Source organism: Alosa alosa, chromosome 15, assembly GCF_017589495.1.
Source record: "Alosa alosa isolate M-15738 ecotype Scorff River chromosome 15, AALO_Geno_1.1, whole genome shotgun sequence".
NCBI classification, from domain to species: Eukaryota; Metazoa; Chordata; class Actinopteri; order Clupeiformes; family Clupeidae; genus Alosa; species Alosa alosa.
In genome coordinates this window covers 16,207,633-16,233,688 of record NC_063203.1, presented here as the reverse complement: position 1 = coordinate 16,233,688, position 26,056 = coordinate 16,207,633, and the positions used below count along the sequence as shown (strand labels likewise).

At 45.7% G+C, this 26,056-nt stretch overlaps 1 protein-coding gene and 1 long non-coding RNA gene across 2 annotated transcripts in view; one reads left to right on the top strand and one right to left on the bottom strand.

The window, feature by feature from the left end:
* Nucleotides 1-1,348, top strand: part of LOC125308873 — a 22,997-nt gene extending 21,649 nt beyond the window's left edge. The window contains exon 3 of the long non-coding RNA XR_007196004.1: nt 1,265-1,348. This is a non-coding gene — a long non-coding RNA (uncharacterized LOC125308873). The remainder of the gene's footprint in view (nt 1-1,264) is intronic.
* Nucleotides 1,349-3,514: 2,166 nt separating this feature from the next.
* Nucleotides 3,515-25,046, bottom strand: baz1b (bromodomain adjacent to zinc finger domain, 1B). The gene is given in 21 exon segments (XM_048264547.1): nt 3,515-5,141; nt 5,442-5,548; nt 7,342-7,487; nt 7,664-7,776; nt 8,460-8,607; nt 10,876-11,023; nt 12,107-12,295; nt 12,662-12,839; nt 13,352-13,450; nt 13,587-13,710; nt 14,267-14,412; nt 15,086-15,224; nt 15,532-16,833; nt 16,836-17,178; nt 17,349-17,552; nt 17,837-18,034; nt 18,159-18,280; nt 18,740-18,932; nt 20,904-21,048; nt 22,434-22,550; nt 24,270-25,046. Coding segments are annotated over 21 exon segments (4,950 nt in total). The 5' UTR covers nt 24,389-25,046; the 3' UTR covers nt 3,515-4,471.
* Nucleotides 25,047-26,056: the final 1,010 nt, after the last annotated feature.

Genomic DNA, 26,056 nt, shown 5'->3' with positions numbered 1-26,056 from the left:
CGGACGCCTGCAGTGTGTTTTCCCTCGTTGGGAACTGAATGTTTTAAGATGAGAACCTGGAGCCAGATGGAAGAGACACTGTTATTTCACCAAGTCTGTAAATATATGTGTGTATTTGTCTGCATGTGTGTGTGTGTGTGTGTGTGAGTGGGTGGGTGTATGTTTCCCCCAGTGTTTGGGGCTTGTTGTCTGAGGTGACTGCGATAAAACATAGACGCCTTTGTGTGTCTGCCTGTTTATGTGTGTGGAAGCGGTGGGCCACCGTCTGACTTGAGTCTGACCACACACACACACACACACACACACACACACACACAGGTCTTTGTAAAGAAAAAAAGTGCACGTCCTGGCTCTGTTGAGAAATAATAAAGATGGGAAGGCTGTGGCTTGTAGACTGCTTCAGCCTGGTGTGGTCCGGATCTGCTGCACACTCACTCAGCATTCAGAGGAGAGCAAACACAATTGTGGGTCGTAAATGTAAAACAGTGCCAATCGTCATATTTTAAAATGTATGAGACCCGACTGTATGATTAACAAAACAAAAGACGTAGTGGAGGGGGAGCGATTACAAATGCGATAGTCTTTGTGTGCATCTGTGAGTGCGTTTGTACTGTGTTCATTTAACCCAACCAGAGGATGCTTCAATGTTAAATAAGGGCAAAAAAGTTAAATAATGCACAAATAAAGCAACAACTCTCATAAAACAACAACTATCAACTATCACCATAAGCACCATGAGCTCATGGTGCTTTTATTTGCAACCCGGTATGAGCCCTGTCACACACTGTGTTGTGTGTGTCATGAGCACAGAACGTCTGAGATGCACGTCTTATATACAGGCACTATGAATGTTCCTAAGGTCCCAAAATATGGTAATGTACACACACACACACACACTACAGGCAGTGTGAAACAGGCCAAAAGGTTATAGGCAGAGAGTGAAAGACCTGAAAAGACCTGGTATGGTGTGAAATGCAAAAAGTCTGGACACCACACTGTCCTGCACTTGCCTCTAAACCCTGACTTGTGTGATGCGTCTCTGTTCTCATATCCACCCTTTTTGCGTCACTTGAACACATACCTCTCCTCAAACTCATGTCTGAGCCTTTCATTAACATTGACTTCTTTTCTCCCTCTCTCCTTCCTAGCAGAGACTTATTCTCTCTTGACCTATGACTCTCATTCTCTTCTGCTTGTCTCCTCTCAGTGAGCTTCTCCTTTTTGTCTTCCTCTCTCTCTCTCTCTCTCTCTCTCTCTGTAACAGTGGAAAATCTGGAGAGTGCCCGGCAAGTGGGAAGCCTAATTACCTGCAGCCACCTGAAGGCCAAGAATAATAAGTGTGTCTGCAATTAAAAAAGAATGAATGGTGTTTCTTCCTCAGTCTCTCGTTTTTTTTTTTTTTTTTTTTTCATTCTGGCAAAACAAGAGATCCCATAGCAGTAGGGGGAACTGGGAAGCACGAAGAGACTGCAGGTTCCAAAAATCACACACACAGGGTCAGTAAGTGGGGGCGAAAAAACCCTCATCCTCATGTCATGACTACAGCAGATTGCAGATTTCCTTTCACACACACACACACACCTTCATCTGTGAGTCAAAAGCTGTTTTACAGTGAAATAGTATTAATGTACAGCTGCAGAACAGGTAGCGTAAAAGGAGACAGGGAGAGTGAGAGCGAGAGAGATAGATAGATAGACAGACAGATAGATATACCAAGCAGCAGGACACAGAAAAAAGCTGATGAAATAGTCCAAAAAGCTGTGTGATTGGAGAATATTTTATTAAAAAGTAAAGAAAAGATTCCCTCTCCAATCCTGCAGCCACAGCCAGCCCAACCCTCTCTACACATTATATAATAATCAGAAAGTTTACACGTGGCAGTGATGACGGGTCAGTTACACCTCCAACAGTTCACAAATAGAACACTCCAAATGAATTAAACTTTGAAAGTGAGGGGTGGAGGGGATTCTATGGGGAACATATAATATTTGCTCAGCATCCCTTTCCTGTAGAAACGATGCGTCTCGAATCCCAACCCAGAGCCTAACTACCGGCACACTCTCCACCGCGCCATCAGACCTCTGCCTCCTGAGAACCATAAATACAACTGCAGGGGAAACAGAAAGTGCAGTCATAGACTTGCAGCCCCATTTATCTGGAGAACATTTACGTTAATGACCCCCAACCAGACCACACAGGCGCCAGAATCTTGAATTCCACGTCCTCTCCCACACTTCTTTCATCTGATTGGTCGATAAGGGATATCAAGGAATCCTGTGTGATGATACAAGATGAAACCCACACAATGTAGATTTTCGCAACCTTAGCATGGGGATGTGGGGCAATTTGCTGATGCAGGTTTTTTAAGGTCAAGAGTAAAGGAAGCAACCAACTCCCTTTTTTTCTGTTGTTCAAACACAGCCTGGGTTATACCTTAGCTAATCCTGACCATATTCTATGGCTTGCACAAAGCTGTGAGGCTTATGATTTGAAACCCTCAAGTGGCAGGGAGTTGGAGAGGTCTATGTTAAAGCACTGGCACTTCGGATGGACAAGCTGCCAAAAAGGATGAGAACTGTGGAAGCCCTTAAAGCTGATCTGTGTGACCAGAGAGGAGCTCAGTGGGACTCTAGTCGTCTGACAGGAGACAAGGCTGTTGGGAGATGCTTGCTCTTGGTTAAGTGCTTGATGTGAACAGGTCCTCATCAGGACCTAAATGCACAAACTGTGGGGTTAGTGTGCCCTCTGCTGGTAAGAGAGGGAAAGTTACATGATCACTGTATCACAATTGAGTCATTTGCTCCTTTTCATTGATCAAACAAAACTAATGGCTTGTCTGTGTGTGAGAAACAGGTATGGTGCTATATTGGTCATTCAACTTCAAACTTCAAAACACCCAACAATGGCTATACATGGATTTTAACAGACACCACTGCAATCTGATGGATCTGTTACATTTCATATTAGTGAAAGCCCCCTCTCACAATTGACACATACTATTGTCAGACGTTTAATCAGTGTTGTGTTGTGTTGTGTTAGCACTACGTTGAGCAATGTTTCCAAGGCCATCTGGTGGTTATCTAGTCCAGACCCAAATCCAGTGTAACAAATGATGCCCCAATCTTGCAACCTCAGACGCAGGTCAAAACAAGCGCTGCCATACAATACGAGTTAAGAGATCATCAGACTTAAATGTACCATCAGCACTATTATACATGTAGGGATAAATTCTCAACTTCAGGTTTTGGAACACCTCAGCTCAGCTCACAGGGATGATGCACTGACTGGCCATGTAAGATACATGTAACACACTAAAGAAACTAGTGCACTGCCGAGAGACGTGAGGGGAGTAAAGCAGCTCTGGCAACTAAGGACCAAATAATAATAATAATAATAATAATAATAATAATAAAATAATAATCTCATGACCCCAGTCTGCCTTCTCTACTTTGTCTCTACTGTTGAAGACAACGTAAATGTATGGAGAAAGATGGAGGAAATCTGAGCAAAAAAAAAAGATACTCATTGTGTCTTTATTGTTAAAAAAACAAAACAAAACGAAAAAAGAAAACAAAACAAACACTGAAGACTGTTTAAGCGCAGACTGATGTTGCATACTTCAAGATTGACCATCTTAATTTCCCAAAGCTCTCTAATAACATGGCCGATAATAACAAACTAGGTGGAGGTTTAGGGTAATTTGGGTAGAATCCATCTGAGCCACTCCAGCTAACCTGAGACGTGCAGTTCGGTTTGGTTCTCCCGCTGTGGTGGTTCTGGAGAACCTCTACGATGCTAGAACTGGTCGGTGCAGAAGATAGTATGTTGGTCATAATCCTGCTTTAGGTTTAAGCTTTAGCTTTAGAACCCAGCAATATTGATGGAACAGCAAAACAACACGATAACATAACCAAACAGAACAGAAGACCCAATTACTGACATATTGGCTATGAGGCAATTGCAGGAGTTGTTATAGGAGGTATTTACCATGAGAGAGAGAGCATAGAGTGAGGTCTAAAAGGGAACAAGTCGAAAGAACAAAATAAAGTGTTTTTAAGAGCTCAATGAGATCACTTTCAAATTTTAGGTTTTCTTCAGTTTTTTTTTTTTTTTTTTTTTTTTTAAGTTTTTTCCCCTCAGGAAATTTGCTTCATCAGTTGAAAAAATGTCACTGATAATAAATGCCATTACAAATATAAATCAGTTTTTCTTTGTCAAAATATCAACATAAAACCTCCCTGAAGCACGGAAATAATACAAGGAATTGGGAACAAAAAAAATCTACAACATACAAGTAGGAGAGAATTTGGTACAATTAGGGAGGTCTATCGTGGGAGTAGGGGGTGGGTTTAGGGGTCCAAATTTGACATTTCTGGGAGGTGGGGGATTGTTTACAAATAGCACAGAAAAAAAAAGAAAAAAAAACCCAAGTCGAAAGAAAACAACAATATTATAACGAGCACCCTGGGTTTCACGAAGAGCGTTTTTGTCGCTTGGAATGTCGCTGGCCATCCTCCTCGTCGCCCTTGCGTGCTCGAGTTCTGCTGCGGCCGCCCCCGCTTCCCCCTTCCGCATCCTCGTCTTCCTCATCGGCCCGCTCGCGGTAGTCCTTCCTCCCCGCGCCCCTCCGGCTCCTCCGCCGGCCGTCCTCGTCATCTTCATCCTCCTCCTCCTCATCTTCCTCACTCTCACTCGCCTCCTCTCCCCTCTTTCGACTCCTGCCGCGCCGACCGTTGGAAGCAGACGAGGAGCCTCGTCCGTTCTGCAAGCCCCTTTTCTCCCTCCCCTTCTCCTCCACCTCATCGCCGCCATCGTCTTCTTCCTCCTCCTCCTCCTCCTCCTCCTCCTGATGGGCCTGGCTGAGGCGCTTGCGTGTTCGGCGGCGCAGGTAGCTGAGCCCTGGCAGGTGTTTCTGCAGCAGCTCTGTGAAACTCTGCTCGGTGCGGACGGTGCAGTTGAGCACGGCGCTGCCGGGCTGGTTGTACTCCTCTGCGTTGGAGAAGACCAGCTTCATGTCCTCCAGGAAATCCTGGGTCGTGCGGTAGCGGCCTGCGCTCAGCTTGTCCTGCATGCTGCTGAAGTCCATCGGCTGGCTAATCACGTCCAGGTAGTCCTCTGCCTCGTCAGGGGACACTGGCTCTCTGCAGGAGGGGGAGAGGGGAAAGCAGTGTGTGAAGTAAGTGTGGGTGAGTACCTGATGTTCTACCTGATGATGCAGGTGTGCAAAAAGATGGTGTTTGTGTGCAAGACTGCCTCAAGAGTCAGATACACACTCTCTAACTGTAACTCAAGTGTGGGATTCTAAGGACCAGCTGTGACCCTCTGCCTCTAAATGTGTGTGGGTGTGTCGGTGTGTGCCTGATGTAGCTCAACGTGTGTATGCTGTGTGTGTGTTTGCACTCGATGAAGCTGTGTGTGTGTGTGTGTGTGTGTGTGTGTACCTGAAGGGCCAGCTGTAGCGGAACTTGACGAGCTTCTGAAGGATCTCCTCACACTTCTCCAGCTCCACAGCCACCCTGCGAGAGCCACCCCGAGAGCTCTGCCGCACCTGCGTCAACACAGCAGCCGTCAGACACCAGCATCAGCAACCAGCCCAAAAGGCCTTTAAACACTCCTCACGGTCAGTCTGTTTTATGGCTATAGTTACTATGACTATTTTCTACAGTAATGTTATTAGTCTGTTAAATTCTGTAATTAGTCTTACTATTATTAATATTTTTATGCATGTATGTGTTTGTTTATTTTTAAATGGTGGGTAGAGTACTGAAAATCTATACTCAAGTAAAAGTACAATTACTCCCTTCAAAAAAAAGAGTAAAAGTAAATATTCCCATCTGAGCAACCCATCTGATTTGATGGCCCTTTAAAAGGGATACAAAGTACAAACCTTTACACCTGTTTGCTTTTCTCCTCCTCTGTAGGTTAATCATATAGGAAACTTATTTGACACACTTCTGTAGGCTCTCGTCATAGCCAGAATAAGCATTAAGTGGCTACGGATTGAAATGCAGTCCCTTCCTATCCATTGCTAGATGATTCTTCTGCTTTGCCTTGCTAGACGTCGGATTATAACTTCAATATACAAACAATGTAACCTAAAAACAATGGCTATATTATGGGTAGACCTATCTTTAGGCTACATATAGCCTAGGCATGTCCACTCGGACAGAGCAAGAGTAGGCTATCTTTTCCTCAGCTAACCATCTGTCATGACCTGCACTGACAACATAAGCGAATGCTAGGTTTTTCTAACTTGTGTGCTCGATTTTCAGTGCATTTGCTTTGCTTGTGAATTAAGTTGTAGGCCTACTTTCCTTGTCCAATATGATTATTGAACAATGCACAAACAAATGAAAAATGAACAAATTAATATAGGTGAAAGTTTCCGTGTCATGGCATACCTCTTGTCTCGTTGGCACTCTGGCAGTCTCACATTTTTATATTCGTGGGGCTTTTCTCCCTCAAAATACTTACTCCTCTGATAATAAACTTGGGTAACACTTTACTTGATAGTATCGACATAAGAGTGACATGACACATGAACCCTAACCCTAATTTACGGCAAAAACCGAATGACAATGACAGAAGCGTTATATCAAACATTTATGACTTGTTTATGACAAGTTCATGACAGTGTCATGTCACTCTTATGTCGATACTGTCAAATAAAGTGTAACATAAACTTGTATTCGTAACAAAAGGCAACTGAAAATATAGTGGAGTAAAGAGTAGAGTAAAGAGGAGTAAAGATTAGATTACCGTCTCAAAAATGTACTTGCGAGAGAAGAATAGTTTTGAAAAAGAAATAAGGCAATAAGTTGCCGTTACTCAAAAATTTTTTTTTTTTTTTACTCATGTGCGTCTTGTAACGTGTCACTACCCACCCCTGGCTATATGACTACTTTAAACTGTTAATTTTTTATGATATTTTTTCATTTAATTATTATTTATTATTACAAAGGTGCCAAGAACCATAGCCATAATTATTACCCATATATTCAGGCCCCACTCACCATAGGTTACACTTCCATAACATTAATAAACAGTTTGTTTATTAATGTCAGTCAGTCAGCTTTGTAAGGCTTCTTTTTTTACCCACAATATTTTTCAATATCCCATATTCAACCTGGAGTTATAAATGCAATGGAACACTTAACAGACACTGTTGCACTGCTAACTCTTGAATATTAAGTTCCGAACCGATCGAGTAGTATAGAATAGTGTGCACATTATTTTCAATATAATGGAGTTTCTGGCAGTATTACACTAGCATGTCAACGTTTTGTTCCTTGTTTCTCATTTACCAACAAAGCGGCAAAACAATGTTGAATACACACTCACCAGCTCATCGATGTCGGCAGGGCTACTCGTTCCCTTCGGCTTGCTGGAGCTGGACTTGTTGCTGGGTGTCGTCTGTTTCTTGGATGAGGATTTTGATTGGCTCTTCGAGCGTGAGGAAGACTGCTTGACCTTTTTTCGCGGCCGCACTGCATGCAAAACACACACACACACACACACACACACACACACACACACACACACACACACACACAATTCAGCTTCGGGAAACTCTGGTCGTCTTTTGGCAAGAAGGAAACCAAAGCATCCAGGAAACTGCATGTGCGAGTGCCTCAGTGTTAAAGTGCCCTCATCACAAACTCACAGCTGTGTCCCATGGCTTTGTAGTCTTTATCTTCTTCATCATCATCTTCGTCCGAATCTTCCTCCTCCTCTTCCTCAGAGTCCTCATCCTCTTCGCTGTCCTCGTTGTAGTTTCTGTGGGGGAGTGTACAGATCAGGCCCCTGCGCTGCTACGTCCACCATCCAACCCGCAGACAAGATGGACACTGAGCGTTCCACCATTTTTACATTATCCAATTCTACTGAAACTCATCAATACCATAAATCACTCCCAGTTCTTATTTGACACTTAAACTACTCAAAATGCTCAGAATGCATTGGAATCTCTGAGCCACAGACAAACTGTGGCATATTGGTCGTAAATCACTCCTTGTTCTTTATATGGACTGATGACGTGGACTTCATATTCCAATACAAACATATGCAAAATCTCTACTACAACTGCATCAGGAAAGTTTAACAAATTCTGCTACTGCATCAGCCATCTTACCAAGTGAAGGCTGGTGTAGGCGTACACGGAATGACCAACCCATGTTTCTGCTGGTCAGGGTATGTACGTAGTGCGGTGGTAGTGTAGCGGTTAAGGAGCTGGGCTAGCGTGCAGTAGCCTGAAAGTTGTCGGTTCAATTCCCGGCTTCCACCGTTGTGCCCTTGAGCAAGGCACTTAACCCCAAGTTGCTCCGGGGACAATGTAGTCCCTTGTAATATAGTTGACATATGTAAGTCGCTTTGGCTAAAAATGCGTCAGCCAAATGTAATGTAATGTAATGTAATGTAATGTACGTGCAGGAAGTAACAGAGTGGGCATGCAGTCTTACCGTCCTCTGGAGCAGCGACGCGCCACAGCGGGCTGGCAAGCCGGACACCGCCACTCCCCGGCAGGGATGCGGTAGAGAGCCGGCCGCAGGCAGAAGAGATGGAACGCCTTGTTACACTCATCGCACAGGATCAGCTTATCATCCTCTCCTGAGAGAGGGGAGAGAGAACGAGAAAAAGGGACAAATTGACCATCCCATTCTAAGTACAAGATTCTGTCATTAGACCCTTACTTCACTCCCTGTCTACTTTAAACTCCCTCCTTCTCTGCACTATTAGTGATGACTAGATTTTTTCAGTGGAGGTTCCTGGTTTTCATATGCTGTATATTTTGAAGTAACTGGCAGTTTTGCTCATTATGCAATCCAGACACACATAGAACTGATTTGACTTAAAGCAGGGGTCTCAAACTCAAATGAGCTGGGGGCCACTTCTGCCAACGTCATCTGATTGGAGGGCCGCGTCAGTGTTAAAGAATAATACAAAAAAGAATGTCTATTTCCTAAAATGCAATGTTTTTTTTTTTTTTTCAAATACTGTATTTTCAAATACAAAACTGCAAACAGAAAGTGCAAGTCTTTTTATCTATTTTTAGACTGTGCTATACAATAATGATAAAATAAATATAAATACAAATTATGAAAAGAAATAAAAGTATTTTCCTCTCATAACTTATTTAAACCTGGCATATCAAAATTTCAAAAGGCCATGGCTTGAAAGGTCAGAGATAAAGTCCTACTGTAAATGTAAAAATAAAAATCTTTGAGTATAAAGAAAAGTTTATAAATTTACCCATCTAATTTGCCACTGGATGGTAAGCAACTCAAATTATGCACCTTTCAGTAAATACTGGATGTTGAACTATTTGAGCAGGTTTACTTTCTTTTTGTCATATTACCCAAATAACAAATTAACAGGAAAACAGTAGGCCTAAGATGTAACAATAGTAAACTATAACTAGCCTGTTCCACAAACCGTTATTATAGGTCTACAATAAAGTAGCCTGGTCAAATCAGTTCCTATCGCGGGTGACTTTGTAGTTCTTCAGAGCTGTCTGTACCACTTCCATTACGGACACCATCATCACGATTACCACTGCCACCTCGAGCTATTTTGGGCAAAGGGTTGAAATAAGCATGGTATGCTTAGTGGACACCGTCGTACGCAAAGACGCACCTCCATTCACAGACGCACCGTGACCATCACTGTCAATAGACGATCGATCATAATATAATCTCCAAAAGGCAGATATTCTCCTTCAGAATCAGAATAGCATAGCTTACCCAAGACTTCATCACATGTGAACGTTGTTTTCAACATTTGGTGTAGGCCTATTTCTGCTTCAATTTGTGCAAAACTATGGCCTGCATCGCTTCCGCGTCATTACAAACAAATGCACGTCTTCATGTTTCTCGCGTGTAGGCTAATACACTGTATTTCCTGAAAACGGTGTGCAGCGATTTTGGGCTTGAATAAAGCTCTGGATGTCTAGCAACTAGTGGAGGAGAGTACAAATGAAATTTGTTACCGTACTTGGATCTATCGTCTATTTTAATCAGTGTCGTTGTTTGTCGCAATTAAAAATGCCCTCAAGGGCCGGATTACATTATTATTTTGAAATGGGCCACGGGCCGGAATTGGACCGGGCCGGGAGTTTGAGACCCCTGACTTAAAGCCTCCCAAACAAAGCCTGCCCTCTCCAAATATGGAGAGACCTTTGTCCTGTGAACCCTTGGTCTGATCTACTCTGGGGCGTTCTGACCTGCATCTCTCGTCGTCCACGCTAGCACCTGCCTGACACTACTCAGCCTGGCCGACTCGGACGTCACCGCCGCTGGCAGTCCAACGTCCTTCAGCAACACCACCTCAGACAGCCGCCTCAGCGCCCCTGCAGGCCAAGAGGGCAACGGTCAGAGAGGGCAGCGCGGTCGGAACCCTCCTGGTGTGTTCCTGAACTTCACGATTTTATTTTTGGTCGAAACGATCTGCACGGCTCAACATCTGAAGTGTGAACCAGAACGGATCCGCTTCTCTGTTGGTGGACAAGGGAGAGCTCTACGCAGGGTCGAGGCTAGCCCGGGAGGAAGGCCACAACCACCAAACGGTGGTCACTGCAACCCATTAAAAACCATGATGAGCATGGTTGAGTTGGCTTTGGGTCACTGATCAAGGTACGGACTGTCTGTGACGTGGTCTTCTTCATGACTGCCTGGTTAACCTCACAGTGCACATGAACTCTGAGTACTGAGAGGTCTGCTACTTCCAACCCTGCCTTCTGAATACCTGGGATGTGTCCCAAGTACCACTATCACCTAGTGGAGAAAGGTCAGTAATGTAATCGCAAGTGGACTGTATATGAATTACAATATTTAAACAAAATGACCCCCCACCCCCACCCCACCACACACACACACACACCTTTCTTGCGGCAGACTTTGCAGCGAGCGTTCTCCGCGGACATGTCCCACTTAATGCAGGCGTCCAGCATTCCTAGCAGCACGTGCATGCGGGAGAATGTCTGCGCCTCGCGGATCGCCACCTTCCACTTCTCCACAGCCGTCGCCACCTACAGGAGGGAGGCCCACATTACAGCAAGCACTTAAAGTACTTCTCTCAGCCCAGCATGAATTACATCAATGTCATATGGTGCCCTTGGAATTATAAGGTTCTGACATTATTGCCAAAATAGAGTTGTCATTGCCATTCTATGACAACTTATTAACATCATGTAAGAGGTTTCTTTAAGTTGGATGCATGTTTGGACTTACTATCTCGAGAGACTTGTAACTCACTTAAAAGCTTTGAATACCTCAGAACTAAAAAACCTTATAATTCCAAGCTTTAAAAAGGTAGCAACTGCGATTCCATAGCCTAGAAATCTAGACGCACCCTAGCAGCAGCAAATTACATTTGCTGCCAGGGCTAGTCTTGCAACTCTCCGTTGGCTTGTGAGCTTAACATAATGATTGATGGCAGAGTTGCAACGGTTTAGCTTGAATTCCCTGCTACTTGAAAACAAATAAGATAATGTTGCTGTTGGCGAACAGTGCGACACAAGTTAAGCTTTTATTAAGTTGGCAAAAGTTTGAACTAACCAACTAGCTCCGCTGGTGGGAAACACATGGGACTCAAAGCGCTGTCCTATTGCGTGCAGAGGGAATTTGAAAGACAACCGATTATCCCGCCCCTCGGACTGAGCACTGCAAACGGTGAGTGCCCAGACCCTACATTTTAATATGGGTCTGGCTCGTCAGGCTAGCGACCACGCTATTTTTAGTTGAGGATTATTTCCACCTCCAGAAAAAGATAAATCCAAGACAAGCTATAGCAACACAGGTCTTGTTTGGCATTTGTCACTGTTGTGCATCGCATTGGACTCTTTCTTTGGAAAGACTGTCCACTAAGAACCATAGTCATAAAGGGGGATTAACACCAAGAATGAGAACTATAATTAGAACACCATAACAAAAAGTATCACTTAAGCTAATATGAATGATACTGTCCACACATAACAATAAGCATAACAATAATGACATTAACAATATCAGGGTCACTTTCAGTTATTGTTATTGTTCTTGGTGTAAACAGCCCTCGGAATTAAATTCTGTCTGCATCATGTCCTCCTCTCTGCCTAGAGTTGTCCACCCACCCGGGCCTCCTCTGCCATCTTCTTCTCCTCATCCACCTCCTCGGCCTTGGCGCTCTGCTCCTCGCCTCCCTGTTTCCTCTTCTTCTTCTGCTTGGGGGCCATGAAGCCCTGCAGGAACTTCTGGATCACGCTCTCCTGCAGCGTGATCACGCACTCCCCGAAGTCCTTCAGGTTCTCCAGTGACCGCACCTATGACACAAACACAAACATAAACATACACACAAACAGGTTCAGAACAACAAGTTGTCCTGTTCACTGCACTTAACATTCAAACAATCCTGTTATTTAGACTTAAGAGTTTAGAAATGTAACATTTAGTCAGTTAGCAGACACTTTTAATCATTACAATTAATTAAATGTGCCCTCTTGATATCTCTCTTGACCATGGCATTTTATACCTTGCTCCACCATCTGAATTAAAGCTTGTTACAGCTTTCTATCCAGCAAAGCCCAACATTCAAACAAAATTAACAAACTTGTAATCTCCACTGAGAGGTTATGAACGCCCACTTTGGCTCTTTTAGTCCTGGAGGAGAGACAAGACGAGCCACTCACTTTCTCCTCAAACTTGGACGTGTCGTCCATGTAGCCCAGGCCACCCTTCTGCAGACGCGAGGCCACCTCCAGCACGTCGCTGCGCATGTACTTGAGCAGCTCCTGGTGCCCGTCGCAGGTCTTCAGACCCGGGTTGCCCTTGCGGGTCAGGTGGATGGAATGGAGGATGTCCTGGGACCTAAGACAAAAAAAAAAAAAAGGGGGGGGGGGGGGGGGGGGGGTGAGTGACATTGTGTGTATGTGAGTGACATTGTGTGTATGTGTGAGAAAGTGACAGTGTGTGTATGTTTTGTGCCTGAGTGAGTAAGACTTATTGTGCATGAGTCAGTGAGTTTTTTTGCGAGTGAGATTGTTTGCGCGTGAGTGAGCGAGTGAGATTGTTTGCGGGAGAGTGAGCGAATGAGATTGTTTGCACGTGAGTGAGTTTGTTTGTGCGAGTGAGTGAGTGAGTGAGTTTGTTTGTGCGAGCGAGTGAATGAGATTGTGCGAGTGAGCGAATGAGATTGTTTGTGCGAGCGAGTGAATGAGATTGTTTGTGCGAGCGAGTGAGTGAATGAGATTGTTTGTGCGAGCGAGTGAGTGAATGAGATTGTTTGTGCGAGCGAGCGAGCGAGTGAGTGAGCCTGCGTGCATGCGTATGAGTGAGATTGTGTGCGTATGTGTGCGAGTGAGTGAGTGAGTTTAACTTACCGGTCTTGTAGTCGGTTCTTCAGCTCGCTCTCCCTCACTCCTTGTGCGTGTAAATTCTCCATCAACTCCTCAAAGTCCCGCGGGGTGTCACACACAAACCTAAACATTTACAAGAAGTGCAACAATCACCATCAGAACGCCTTCACTTCCAGAATCACTGCAAATCCTTGCAAGCGTTTGCCATTCAGAACACCTCACTCTTCTTTCTGACTTGACAGACACACACAGGTCTCACCAGAGGTTCTGACCCAGCTTGGGGACGGTGGTCTCAATGACCGGCTCAGGGACGACCGGCGCCACCTGCTGGACACCCTCGGTAGAGGCGCTCTCGCTTCCCTCCTCCTCTTTCTCTCCATTGGCTGTGTGAAAGAAACAAATGAAACCGTCAGCAAAAGAAGAGGAAAGAAGTAGCCGAGCGAAAGTGAAAAAGAAGAAATCCACCCTGTGCCATCGGGCTTTATTCTGACGAACAACATGGCTGACAAAACAATTTAAAGATAGTTAGTGGTACTGGAGAAAGATTGTTGACATTTAAACTCAGCAAGTTCATAGGTTTGTGGGTGCAAATTAATGCCACCTGTTTCTAAATGCAACAGTGTTATATGAGTACATGCATACTCCGTTCCCACACAGCCCTGGCTCCATAACCTGAAAAAAGCATTTTTTCAGAGCGCACACAGAGCGGACTGCTAGAGCATCGTGAGGAGATACATGTTGAATGTGGGGAAAAACTGTATTATTTAGAAATCGCTTAGTTGTGTAACCATGGAGCTATCAGATGCATCAGGGCTCAGCCAATGACATTCAGTATTTATCATACCACAGCAGATCTTAATCTCCCATCTCTAAGGTCTAGGGCTGAGGTCATAGTCAGTGAACAGAGTTATATGGCAGGAGGTCAAAGGTGAGGCTCACCCTCAGTGTCCTGCTCTTCATCCTCCTCCTCTTCCTCTGGGGCGGGCTGGTCCTCGGGGGGCAGGGTGTAGTTGTACTCAATGCTGTCGTGCACCCAGCCCTTCTCCACATACAGGCCCGGCACCACTTCCGAAAACAGCCAGTACCTGCAGTGTGCACACGCGCACCACCCCCCACACACACACACACACACACACCACTTTAGGAAATAATGATTCTCATAGGCCCATGCTTGTTTACTCAGTGTGTCACTAATTAAACAAACAGTGCAAATGCATGTTGTACAAATGGAAACGTTCACCTTATTCACCCGGCAGCCAGAACGAGGCTGAAGGGTACACTTGCCATTACACCTAAGTTCAGCAGATGGTGGTGGTATTGCACTCCACAGGCCAGCGAACCCTTCTTTTTTTAGCTCTTTTTTTTGGCAGTTTGCAAACAGAGTGCATTACCACCATCTGCTGGACTGAGGTGTAATGGCAAGTGTACCCTGTAGCCTCATTCTGGCCACTGGATGAATAAGGCGAATACAAAGCCCACTTTGTGCTGTAGGACACACGTGTAAACACACACGTGATCTTATACACAACACCTTGACAGTCACACCCAGTGTAACCCCACTGCCACTTCATAAATAGATAAACACACCCCTCACTCACAGCTTTACCATTTACCAACTGAATGAATGAGCTAGTTTCTATCCATTGTACCCGTCTCGGGTATCAGCCTGTAGTGCTGAAGTGGTGCTTGATCCCTGTGTGTGTGACGCAACGTGAATCCCTGTGTATGTGTTTGTGTGTGTGTGTGTGCTGTCCTCACCGGCTGTGGTTGCGGTCAGTGCCCAGCGGTACTCTCCTCAGGACAAGTTTGGCTTTAGCGATGCCGTCGTGGAAGGCCCTCTCTGCTGACGCCCGCTGCTTCCTGATTCGCTCCTCCTCCATCTCCCGCTCCATGCGTTCTACAGCACACACACATAACATTTACGTTTCATATACAGTACTGTGCAAATGTTTTAAGCACATGTAAAATAATATTGTGAAGTAAAGGTACATACAAAGTTACTGGTCATAGTTTCTGGTTATTAGTCAACAGCATACAAAGTGCATACATATGAATGTTTGGAAATCTAAATTCACACAAACACACTAATAAAGAAGAATAGCAACCTTTAGAATAGCAACCTTTGTTGAGGCTTAAACTGAGATATGTGCATCTACAAATTACAAACTGAATATTCTTCACCACGATCCTCTCGTTTCTCTCACCTTTGTTGAGTCGGTCCTGCTCCTCCTTCTCCTTCTTGGCCTGGATGGACATGAGCCTCCTGCTCTTCACCGTGCTGATCATATCCACCGGCTCGGGCTCTGCAGGGGGCTCTGCCTTCACCTCTGCTTTTGCCTTCCCACCCTCCTTCTTGGCCACGGCCTCCTTTTTGGCCCCGCTCTCCCTCTTTTTCTCCGCTGGCTTCTCCTTCACCTGAGGAGAGTCTCCTGCTCCTCCTCCTCCTTCCATCTTCACACAACCGGCCGCGTCAGGCACTGCCGCGTGAGCCGGACCCTGACCCTTGGCCTCCATCTCCTCCTTGCGGCGCTGCTTCTCGGCGCGCTTGCGGTCGTTGACCTCCTTGAGCGTGGCCAGGCGCTCCTTCCAGAGCTCGGCCGAGCGCTGATGCATGGCGTCCACGTGGTCCACCACCGAGTAGGTCATGAGGATGCGGTGGCACAGCGCCACCAGCAGGCGAAGCTTGTCAGGCGGCGACAGCTCGAAGACCTCGCGTGTGTCCAGCTGCTCCAGGAGGTCGGCCGTCACCACCTCGTCGTAGCCGCCCAGACCCGAACCGCCTCCGCCGCCGTCGTTCTCGTCGGAGCCGCGTGCGCTCTCCTGGTCCTGGTCGCTGGGCCGCAGGCAGAGCCGCACCAGCTCGGACGCCGAGTGCATGGTGAGTGGGATCTCGGAGAGCGACATGTCCAGCTCGCTGTAGCCCTCGGCCAGCTCGTCCTGCAGCAGCGTCTGCAGCAGCACCACCAGCACGCGGTTCAGGTAGAGGAAGCCGCCGCGTTCGCCTCCGAGCGCCTCCAGCAGGGCCGCCGCAGTCACTGGATACTGCTCGTCGGGCATCAGTAGCCCCGCATAGCAGCTCAGGAAGTCCGCCACCATGGCCACGTCGCCGAACAGCTCGTTGGGAAGGCCCTCGGGGGTCTCCACGGGCCGGAACGCCGGCAGAGGCCTACCGTCCAGCTCCTGGTCCTCGAAGCGGCGCTGCTGCTCCCGGCGTACCAGCATCTCCTTCTCGCGGCGCTCCTTGGCGCGCTCGCGAGTCTTCTCCTTCACCTCCTCGCGGCGGCGCCGCAGCTCGGCCTGCCGCTCCTCGTCGCTCATGGCCGCCCAGCGCCGCTTCCGCTCCAGCAGCTCCCAGCGCTTCTGCACCGCCTGCCGCAGCTCGTCCGGCTGCAGCCTCCCGCGCTCCTCCGTCGACAGCACCTTGGCCGCCTTGGACACCAGCGCCGAGAGGGCGTTCTTGCGGTCCTCGCGCTCCTTGTTCTGGTTGTAGTAGCGCACCAGGTAGCCATACCGGGATGCAGCGGTTTTGTCGAAGTTTGCACAGGCATGGCACCTCTTGGCGGGCGTTTCTTGGGGCTGCCGGCAGCTTTGGACGCCTGGCTCTTGGCCAGCTGCAACAGAGTCATCTGCTTCATCTTGGGCTTCTTGCCGCCGGCCGACTTGTCGTCCTTCTTGGAGGCCTTCTGACCGCTGACGCCCTTCGTGCCACTCTTGCGGCTCTTCTTGCCGTCAGCCCCAGCTGATTTCTTCTCACCAGCTTTCTTGGCAGATTTGGGCGTAGTCAGGACCCCGCCGTCAGCTTTCGCCGTCCCCGAATTCTTCATCTTTAGTGGAGACCCATTGACCTTCTTCTGTAGAGAGGCAACACAGAGGTCAGCCTATTAAACCCTTTCAACGTAAACCCTGAAATATGAATCTTACTTACTCTCGTTCATACAGCCTGTAACCCACAACACACAAACGTCCAACAGCAACATCAGCTTTGTGACCTGTGACCTCTGCCCTTTGAACACAGACACACCTGCATGTGACCCCAAATTGTAGGACTGAGCGGCATGGGGAGAGAGTCCTTCTTCTTCTTCTTCTTCTTCTTTTTCTTCTCCTCTCCCTTCTCATTGGTCCCATCGCCCTCGGCTCCTGGCTCCGATGTCTTGAGCTTCTTGTTGGGTTTGCCCTCTGGAGAGCTCAGACTCTTGCGTTTAGTTGAGGGATTCTCCGCCAGAAACTACAAATACACAAACACACAATTACATTTAGCAAGTTAGACAATATAAACAGGTTATTAGCATGTTATAAACTGTAACAGATTATTAGCATGTATAAACTGCAACATGAAAGTTAAGACTGCTGTGATTGGCAATATCCCAAGACTTCCCTGTTTTGTGCCCTCATGGAATGCCTCTGATCCAATCATATATTAATGACTAGTTTGACTGGGCCTAAATCTTGTATAAATACTCATAATCCATCTGCTCTTTACGTCTTCAAACACTCTCTATGGTACTGCACCTTGTGTGGGTCGAGCAGGAAGTCACTGAACTTGCTGGGCAGGTTGAATTTCTTCACCAGTTCATCCTCCACCACCCAGGGCGCGCTGTCTCCCGTGCCCAAGCGCAGGGAGTTGTGCCGGATGAAGTAGCGCATGATCTCCTTGTTGGGCGGACGCTCAGAGCGGAACAGGCTGTCCACAGGAACGTCACTGATGATCTATAGGCAAACATAAAACTGATGTCAAAATCATGACATGTCCAAAGACGAACGATGAGTCATAAGTCAAATGTTGTGCGTTTTTGGTTCTACTTGAGCTCCCACAACAAACAAAAAGCCTCACCTTGTCCTCGTTGACCAGTTTGACGTCATACTTGTGTGGCAGGAACTTGGGCATCGCCCACTTCTTCCTCTCCTCTTTCATACTGGTGGGCAGTTTCCGTGGCGACCGCCTTGCACGATCACCTGTGGCAACACCGAATGGAGCGCTCACTTATAAACAATCAGCCAATTGCAGTTCATCCAATACACATAAACATACCACCTTCGACCATCCATGTACTAGAGAGGAGTCATTGGTTGTGTTTAGAAGTGATCAGAACTATGTCATCGTGTTTTAGCCACTGTCTAAACAAAATATAGTCTTAACACACTGCTTCTAATTCTTCCAACACTGAATTAACAAAGAAGGGCATAAGACTGCAGGGCAAGAATGACCCCACGTGATCGCATTCGTAATGGCAACATCAAAGGGAATATCAAAATTCTGTCAAAGCAACAGAGCAAACTACATTTGTTTGTGCCAATGAACTAATTGACACAAACTCTCCGTCTGACCCCCTCTCTCTCTCAAAACACACACAAAGACTCAGAAGTCTTTTATCTCTGTGGCAGTGTGTCTGTGTCTGTGTGAGTGAAACTCACAGAGGCTTTCCCTTCGCCTGCCCTCCTCCTCCTTGGGCAGCTCCTTCTTCTGGTTCTCCTGGCTGGCGTTCTCCTTGTCACTAGAGGGCGAGTCACAGGCCCCCTCTAGCTTCTTCTCGCCAGCCTCCTCCGGCGGCGTGTCTAGCGGGTGGATCTTCACCACGTTCACCCGAAAGCTCTTGTCCTTGCCCACCTGCAGGGGGCACCATTACACCAAAGACAGAGAGGAGGAGAGAATGGGGAGATGGAGAGAGAGTGGATGGGGAGAGAATAATAGAGGGGGGAAGGGGAGGCGATAATGGAGGAGAGAGGATGAGGAGAAATGGATAGAGGGAGGGAGAAAGGGAGAGAGGGAATGGGAGGGTTTCAGATGGAACAAAGAAGGGAAGAGAAAAGGAGCATGGAGGAAAGATGGATATTGTTGAGTGTGGCTGTGAGATTTGCTACAACCTACTGCTAAGTTTCACTTAAGGGAACACGTTTATTTGAACCAGCATTCAGAATCTCCTGGAAATAATTCACAGGTATCTAGTGCTGACACTAACGACTAATTTTCTAACGACTAATGTTTCGACAAATTTTTCGATTAGTCGACTAATCTAAACAACTATTTTTTTTAAAAATCAAGTGTTTGTTATTTTGTTGTGTCCGTTTATTTTGAACTCAACTAAAGGGAAAACGTAAAATATACATCACTCTACTTTTGTTAGAAGCTGTATTACCGTAAAAACATGCTACCTTCAGATCTAATGTCAGACCTTTGATAGACTTTATTTGTATGCCAGTGTTGCCATGGACATAGACAACTTCTTTGACCTGTGGCCCGGTCATGGCATACTTTGGGGTCATAGGGCCCACCTACATGAACCCACCTCCCATCAAATTATCATTATATCACATCACAATTATTATTGTTACGCTATTGTTATACATGCACTTCAAAGTAGCCAGTGTTTATAATGCTAACATTGTTCACAAAAAGTTTGTGAAAACATGCACATCAGAGGACTGCTTTACTAATGTAAAATATAATTACAATAGTTCCATTGCTTTTGCATGGTTGCATGATGAATACTTCTCAAAACAACAGCAATTATATGGGTGCAATCGTTTTGGGGTGTTTCCCTCATGCAAGCATCAAACAATGGTAGGCAAATGGAAAGAATATTGACATATTTAATTATGCCACAAACTTTTGGCCACGTTATTCAAATTTGACTATACAATATTCTAGATAGTGTATTATAGTCTGTGCTCTGTGTGTGGAAGTTGTTCTATTAAATGTAGTTTCATAATTAAATAGCCTTACAATAGGTTGAATTAGAGCTTTGCTACCAACGTTATCAAGTGGTTTCAGTTTCTCTGAATGAACGCTCATAGGCTACCACCATTTAATTGTATGCCTCTATGTTTGATGACGCCAAATTAGCAAGTATTTCCTACTGATTGCAGAAACGTTTGTTTTCTTTTTCTGTCGGTCCGCGGTTCCTTGATCAATTGCGCAGCAAATTATCAGACGAAGCCCCGGGAATAATTTCTCTCCACGGCTCCGGACCAGCAGTGTCCACGTTACGGCCGGTGCTGGTCCGCACGGTCCATAGTTCTGCTGCTGGCGTTAACACTTGCGTCCATAGCTGGGTTTAAAACATGACTGCCAAAGTCTTAGTAGCCTGTTTAACATCCAAAGACTCATTGTACTTTTCAAGAGTTAATAACAGAGTTAATATAACATTAGTGAGCTGTTTGAGACCAAAAATAAATAGACGGTCAATAGTAAAACGACTCTTCGACTAAAAAAAATTGCCGTCGACTAATTTTCATGGTCGATTAGGTCGCCTAAGTCGACTAATCGCGGCAGCACTACAGGTATCCAGAGATGGTCACAGAGACAGTGACATTTGGAATGTCTTACAGCTCGTCATAACTGCACGCAAGTGTCTGATGAAGCCCAGGTGAATGCTCTCTGTCCACACTGAATCTGTTGAATATGCCGTTCTATTGAATCATTTTCCCTGTTCACTACGGCAGAAGAACACTGGCTCACGTCACGTCGCGTGCAGTTAGGACAGGCCGTTACAGACAGAGCTGTGTTGTGCCATGTCACAATAGCTAAATTCCATTCCCTTGGTAACTGATTGTGACTGGACAATGGTCAGGAGCTCACCAGGAAGTCACACTCCTCGCCCACTGCATACTTGGTGAGGATCTCCACCCAGACCAGGTCTACCAGCTTGTCCAGAGACACTGTGTTATGGTGCACAATCTCCAGCACTGGCTTCTCAAACCAGCTGGGGTACTCCTCTTGAAGCCTAAACACATACACAAACACACTTTAAAACTTTTTTCCAAATGCACCGGGGAAGTAAAAATAAAGCAAAACATGATCATTAAAAAACACAAATTTCAAAGTGAAAGGCATTAGACAGTTGCTATAACAAGGCTTAAAGTTATCAGATACTTTAAATGTGTTACATTCATTTGTTCCTCGGAACTTTAAGCCCTGCGCTTACTTCTTAAATAAACCATCACCAATGAACTTCAGCTGTGCTGTTGCTCTTAGTCTGACAATAACCTCTAGTGGCAGCTCTACTCAACAAGCTTTGGAGAGCACGAGACCAGCCATCTCTCAAAACAGGTCTGCAGTTCCTCAGATTGGCCAGAAGAGAGCACTGTGCCTCGTGCAAACTCCGCTCTCCTCCAGTAAAAATAGCAGCCTTTAAATAAGACGGCTGATCCCGCCCGTGCTCCTGATGGCACTGGATAACCTTCACTACTGCACTCGTGCCCTTCTGTCACCAGACTCAGAGCAGGGACATGAGGGGGCATGACAAAGAGAAAGGAAGAGGGAGGGAGGAGATGTACAGCATATAGATTGATAAAGAGAAAAATAGGAACAAGGTGGGAATGTGAAAGAGAGAGAGAGAGAGAAATTGCTTGGGGGGCAGTATGTGTACCAGACAAAGAGAGGTAAGAGGGAAAGGACAAGGGAGCAGGAGGCACGCATGCCAGTCTTGCATAACAAGGGTGCCCTTTCGAGAGCCTACCAAATGCCAGGAGGTGGCAATGGTTTACACACAGGGATGTTTACAATGTTTGTGTTGTTTATACTCTTGCAGATGTTTTTTGCTGTTTTTGTTTATCAAACTCCTATCCAAATTCCTTGGGCAAAATTAGAGCGAAACACTTCATTCCGTCTGCAACGGATTCCTCTCTGCCTCTGACTCAATAGGTACACCCTGTAATTAGATTGAAGGGGAAGGACACCGTGATCCGGCCAATGAGAGCACAGAAAACAAGGTCATGTGACATGGGAGAACAGAGGAGCAATGGGAGCCAGCAGCTGAATTTGCCCGGTTTCTCCTCCTGACAGACCACCACTGCTGCACAGCGAAGTCTTTACACTTCAAACAGAAAAATGTACAATGATATACAGAGGCCCACTTTCCCTAAAGACAGCCCTCCAAGTACAAGACACAGAAAACTTAAAGGAAGACAGATAGGAAGGGGAAAGAGATAGAGAAAGAATGAAAAAAAGAACGAAGAGAGTGAGAGAATAAAGCAAGGCAGAGGAAGGGAAAGACTGCTATGCATCAGAGGTGTGAAAGTCTATCGGCATGACTTCATTTCACTTATTCTCTCACTCTAGCATTTCATTATTTTCATCTCTTTCTTTCCTCCTCTCTTGTGTACTCACAGCTCTGTCACTTCTTGCTCTTCCTCCCAGGCCTCCTTGTGTGTGAGCTGGTTGCTGCCCGTGCTCTTGCATGTCCAGATGCGCTCGCCATACTTCTGCAGGCGGGCCTCATACTCTCTGAGAAAGGTGGAGGTCAAGGATACCTTACACAAAACACACACACACACTCCAGCAGTCGGAACTCTGCTCTGTGCCGTTCCAAAAAGCCTGACGGCAACCCTGTGGCAAGCTACCGTCAACACATTTTTGTCATACACATAACAGTGGATGGGTTCTCCAAAACACACAATCATCACTTTATCATTAAGATCACACATTCAATTATGTCTAGCAACGAGTATACAGAAAGATGAGAGAGCTTGTGTTTTTGTATGCAGCTGTCAATCTGGAGTCTTGGATGTGCTGTGATTTCATCCTGGTCATCTGAAATGCTGTACTAAGGGAGATCTGCTGTGCGGAACAGTCACATAACAGCTGTCTTTCCCTCCCAACACTGACATCCTCAAACATCTCTTCTCTGTCAAACTTTCTGGTAAACACATTACAGGCCAGCTCTTCTTAGCGCCGCTGTGTGGTGCTGCAAGGTACAGACAAAGACAGCAGGCGAGCTGGCGGGAGTGGAGCGAAAAGACGCGCTCATTCATAATTGATGTAAATGTGTAGCGGAGCAGCAGACTCAGTAATTAAAGGGCCAGTTCGGGACAGACCCCCGTCCCCGATGTGCAGGTATATATAAATAGATATATTATTGTATTTATTTATGTATTTCAATAACACTGAGCGGTGCTATACAACTGGAGAAACTGCTCTCCGAACATTGCCATCAATAGAGTACACAATTAAAGCACTTGCCGATATGTTGAACTTGAGGGTACCGGTTAAAGATGAGACCACGAAGTCCACATTAGCCCCCCGTGAGGTCCAGTGCAATGATGATAAACTCACGTGGCACACCGACCTCTCTGCCGCTATAACATCAGATGCTCGAATCACTCCCAAACACAGCACAAACTTAGTGAAGTGTAACTCAAGTTCATCGTTTATTGTTAACCCTTATCTTCCAACCTTTCCTCCCTTGCCGTTCACATTATCGACTTATTTGGCCAGGTGAAGTTTAGGAGGCAAAGCCCTGAACCGGCACGTTACTGATGGCGCTTTCAGGATGTAGCCTGAGGTAATGTTAGCAGAGCACCCGCATGCTGAAACATTTTAACGTTCGGTTAACAGCTAGCATCTGCCAAGTGTGAGAGATGAATGTAGCATGTCAATTACGTACACACACACACTGTGCTAGCGATTAAGCTTGAGTCCGTGCAAGTCTTACACAAAGCTCGATGGTGGATAATGTGATGTCAGCTAACGTTACACTAGCAAACAACTGAGCTAGTAAGCTATGTGTCATGGCTTCACAATGTGACGCTTTTATAACAGTTAGCCGCATAGCCGATTGCATGGCTAATGAGTAGATAAACAAACTCAACAATACTGTAATTAGAAAGCATGTCATCATCGGTTAATAAAGTATAAAAGGCGAATGTGTATTAGAGTGTTCAACTCAGCATCCACGTGAGGGTGAAACAAATAACCCCTGGCGTGATACACTTGACCCAATGTTAGCCGGCTAGCTACACAACGGGCTGAGCCAAACCTAGCTTGCTAACTATATAGCAATGCTAATCAGGAAAAACAACCACAAAATGGCCAATTCGCCCCAGTAGACATCACATAACGCATTTAAGCTTTAAATGAATCACTAGTGAAGAAAGGTGTTTTTTAACGTGCCACGGGGGTGGTCGTAGTTGCTGGGTCGTAGTCTGGTTCAGACAGAAAGGATACTCTTTGTTCCTGAAGGCCTCCTTAGTGTGCTCGATGATGTAGACGTTTTCTCCTGGGCCCGGCGGCTCCGCAAGCGGCTTAACCAGGGGGTAGGGTTTCCGGCCCAACAACGGTGCCATCGTGGGTGAGAGACGACAGCGGTGGCAGCTCAATAAATAAACCTCCTTCGTGCACAAAACTCCTCAGAAATACGGCAGACAAACTTTGCATGTATTCCAGAATCCCACGTTATCACAAATCGCTTCCCACGTTTCCCGAGCATTCACTGCGTGACTAGCACACAGCTAGGCTAGCATGCTAGCTCGCTTGATCTCTGAAGCAAAACAATAACACGGCTAACAGTTACATCTCCTTCTTGTTCTTCTAGTATAGAGGATTTGCGCTTGTGTCATAGTTCTATTATGTCCATGTAGTTTCAAGGTATCGTGTATGAATTTGTTCCAGTCTTCAACTGTTCCGCTGTTCTGCGGAAACTTCGCTCATACGCCGGGTAGGAAAAGCAAGCCTTTCTAAATTGTCCAATTCGCGGGGACAGTAGAGGCGCCCGTCAGGGGGTCTGGCGCGCTTTCTTCTCCAGTCTACGCAGGCTCGGCCTCTTCCCGGACAGTCTCTTCTGTCAGTTCTTCAACAATGTCCGGGAATCAAATCGTTTCTCCAATAATTATGGTTTATAATGTCAATAAATACAAAATAAACAAGAGGGTTAATACCTGATTGAAAAATGGCGGGAGTTCCTACTCCGCCGGCAACATTCCGTACAACCCCAAAACTCCGTTACCCCGGCAGCAAGCAGCGTCGTATGGATTAAACCCGCCCACACTAATATTTCATTGGATAAATAAACCATTCACCCACAGCGCTAACAGCTCATTGGTCTTTCTTATTGTCCATTGACATACTTAAACCACCCCCAAGAGACAGATCCACGCCTCTAATAAAGAAAACAGCGTTAGTTTGAAAGAAGGGTTAAAGGTCAGGCAATAGAGAGTGAACTTACTCAGACATTTACTGTCATATCACTCAGCTATGTTTTCTGTGGGTTTTTTTGGTCCATTTTAGTCTATTTTATATGTCATGAGAAAATTGCATTACATTACATTTATTCATTTAGCAGACACTTTTGCTCAAAGTGAAATTCAAAACAGGATATTCTGGATTTAATCGGCAGGTCCCTGAAAGAGTGCGCAGCAAAATCTTCAGTGAAGAAAGGGATTTACAATTAGACTATTGTAGGCTAAGAGGCTAAAATGTCAAAGAAAGGACTACACAGTTAAAGCACCTTAATACAACTCTGTTAGTCTGTGTGTGTGTGTGTTACTGTTGCCATTTACACATTTACAAAGTGTGCATATCTGGAGTGTGTAATCTACACACAGCATTAAAAAAAGTCGTATCATCATCATACTACAAAGTCCAGCAGAGAAGAAAACATGATTTCAGTTTCACTTGAGCATACGTGGAGTAGATTTCTTATTTCGGTATGCAGAATGTGTAATGACTGCGTAAAGTCATGACTGCGTAAAACACCCACTGGTGACGACATTCAATTTTCTAAACCTTGGCGCTGACAAGCATCACAAACGCCAGTGGGCTTTGCTTCATTAAAAGCAATGGAGTTATAAACTTTGATGTGCGTCAGATGCCAACAGTGGGCATTGGCCTTAAATCTTGTGAAGATAATCACGTTTCTAAAGTTGATTTTGCCTTTGATGGCCAAAAATCTTTCTGTTTGTGTAATATGTCAGTGATGCCTAGGCGTACTGTATCTGTATTTGAATTAATCAAAA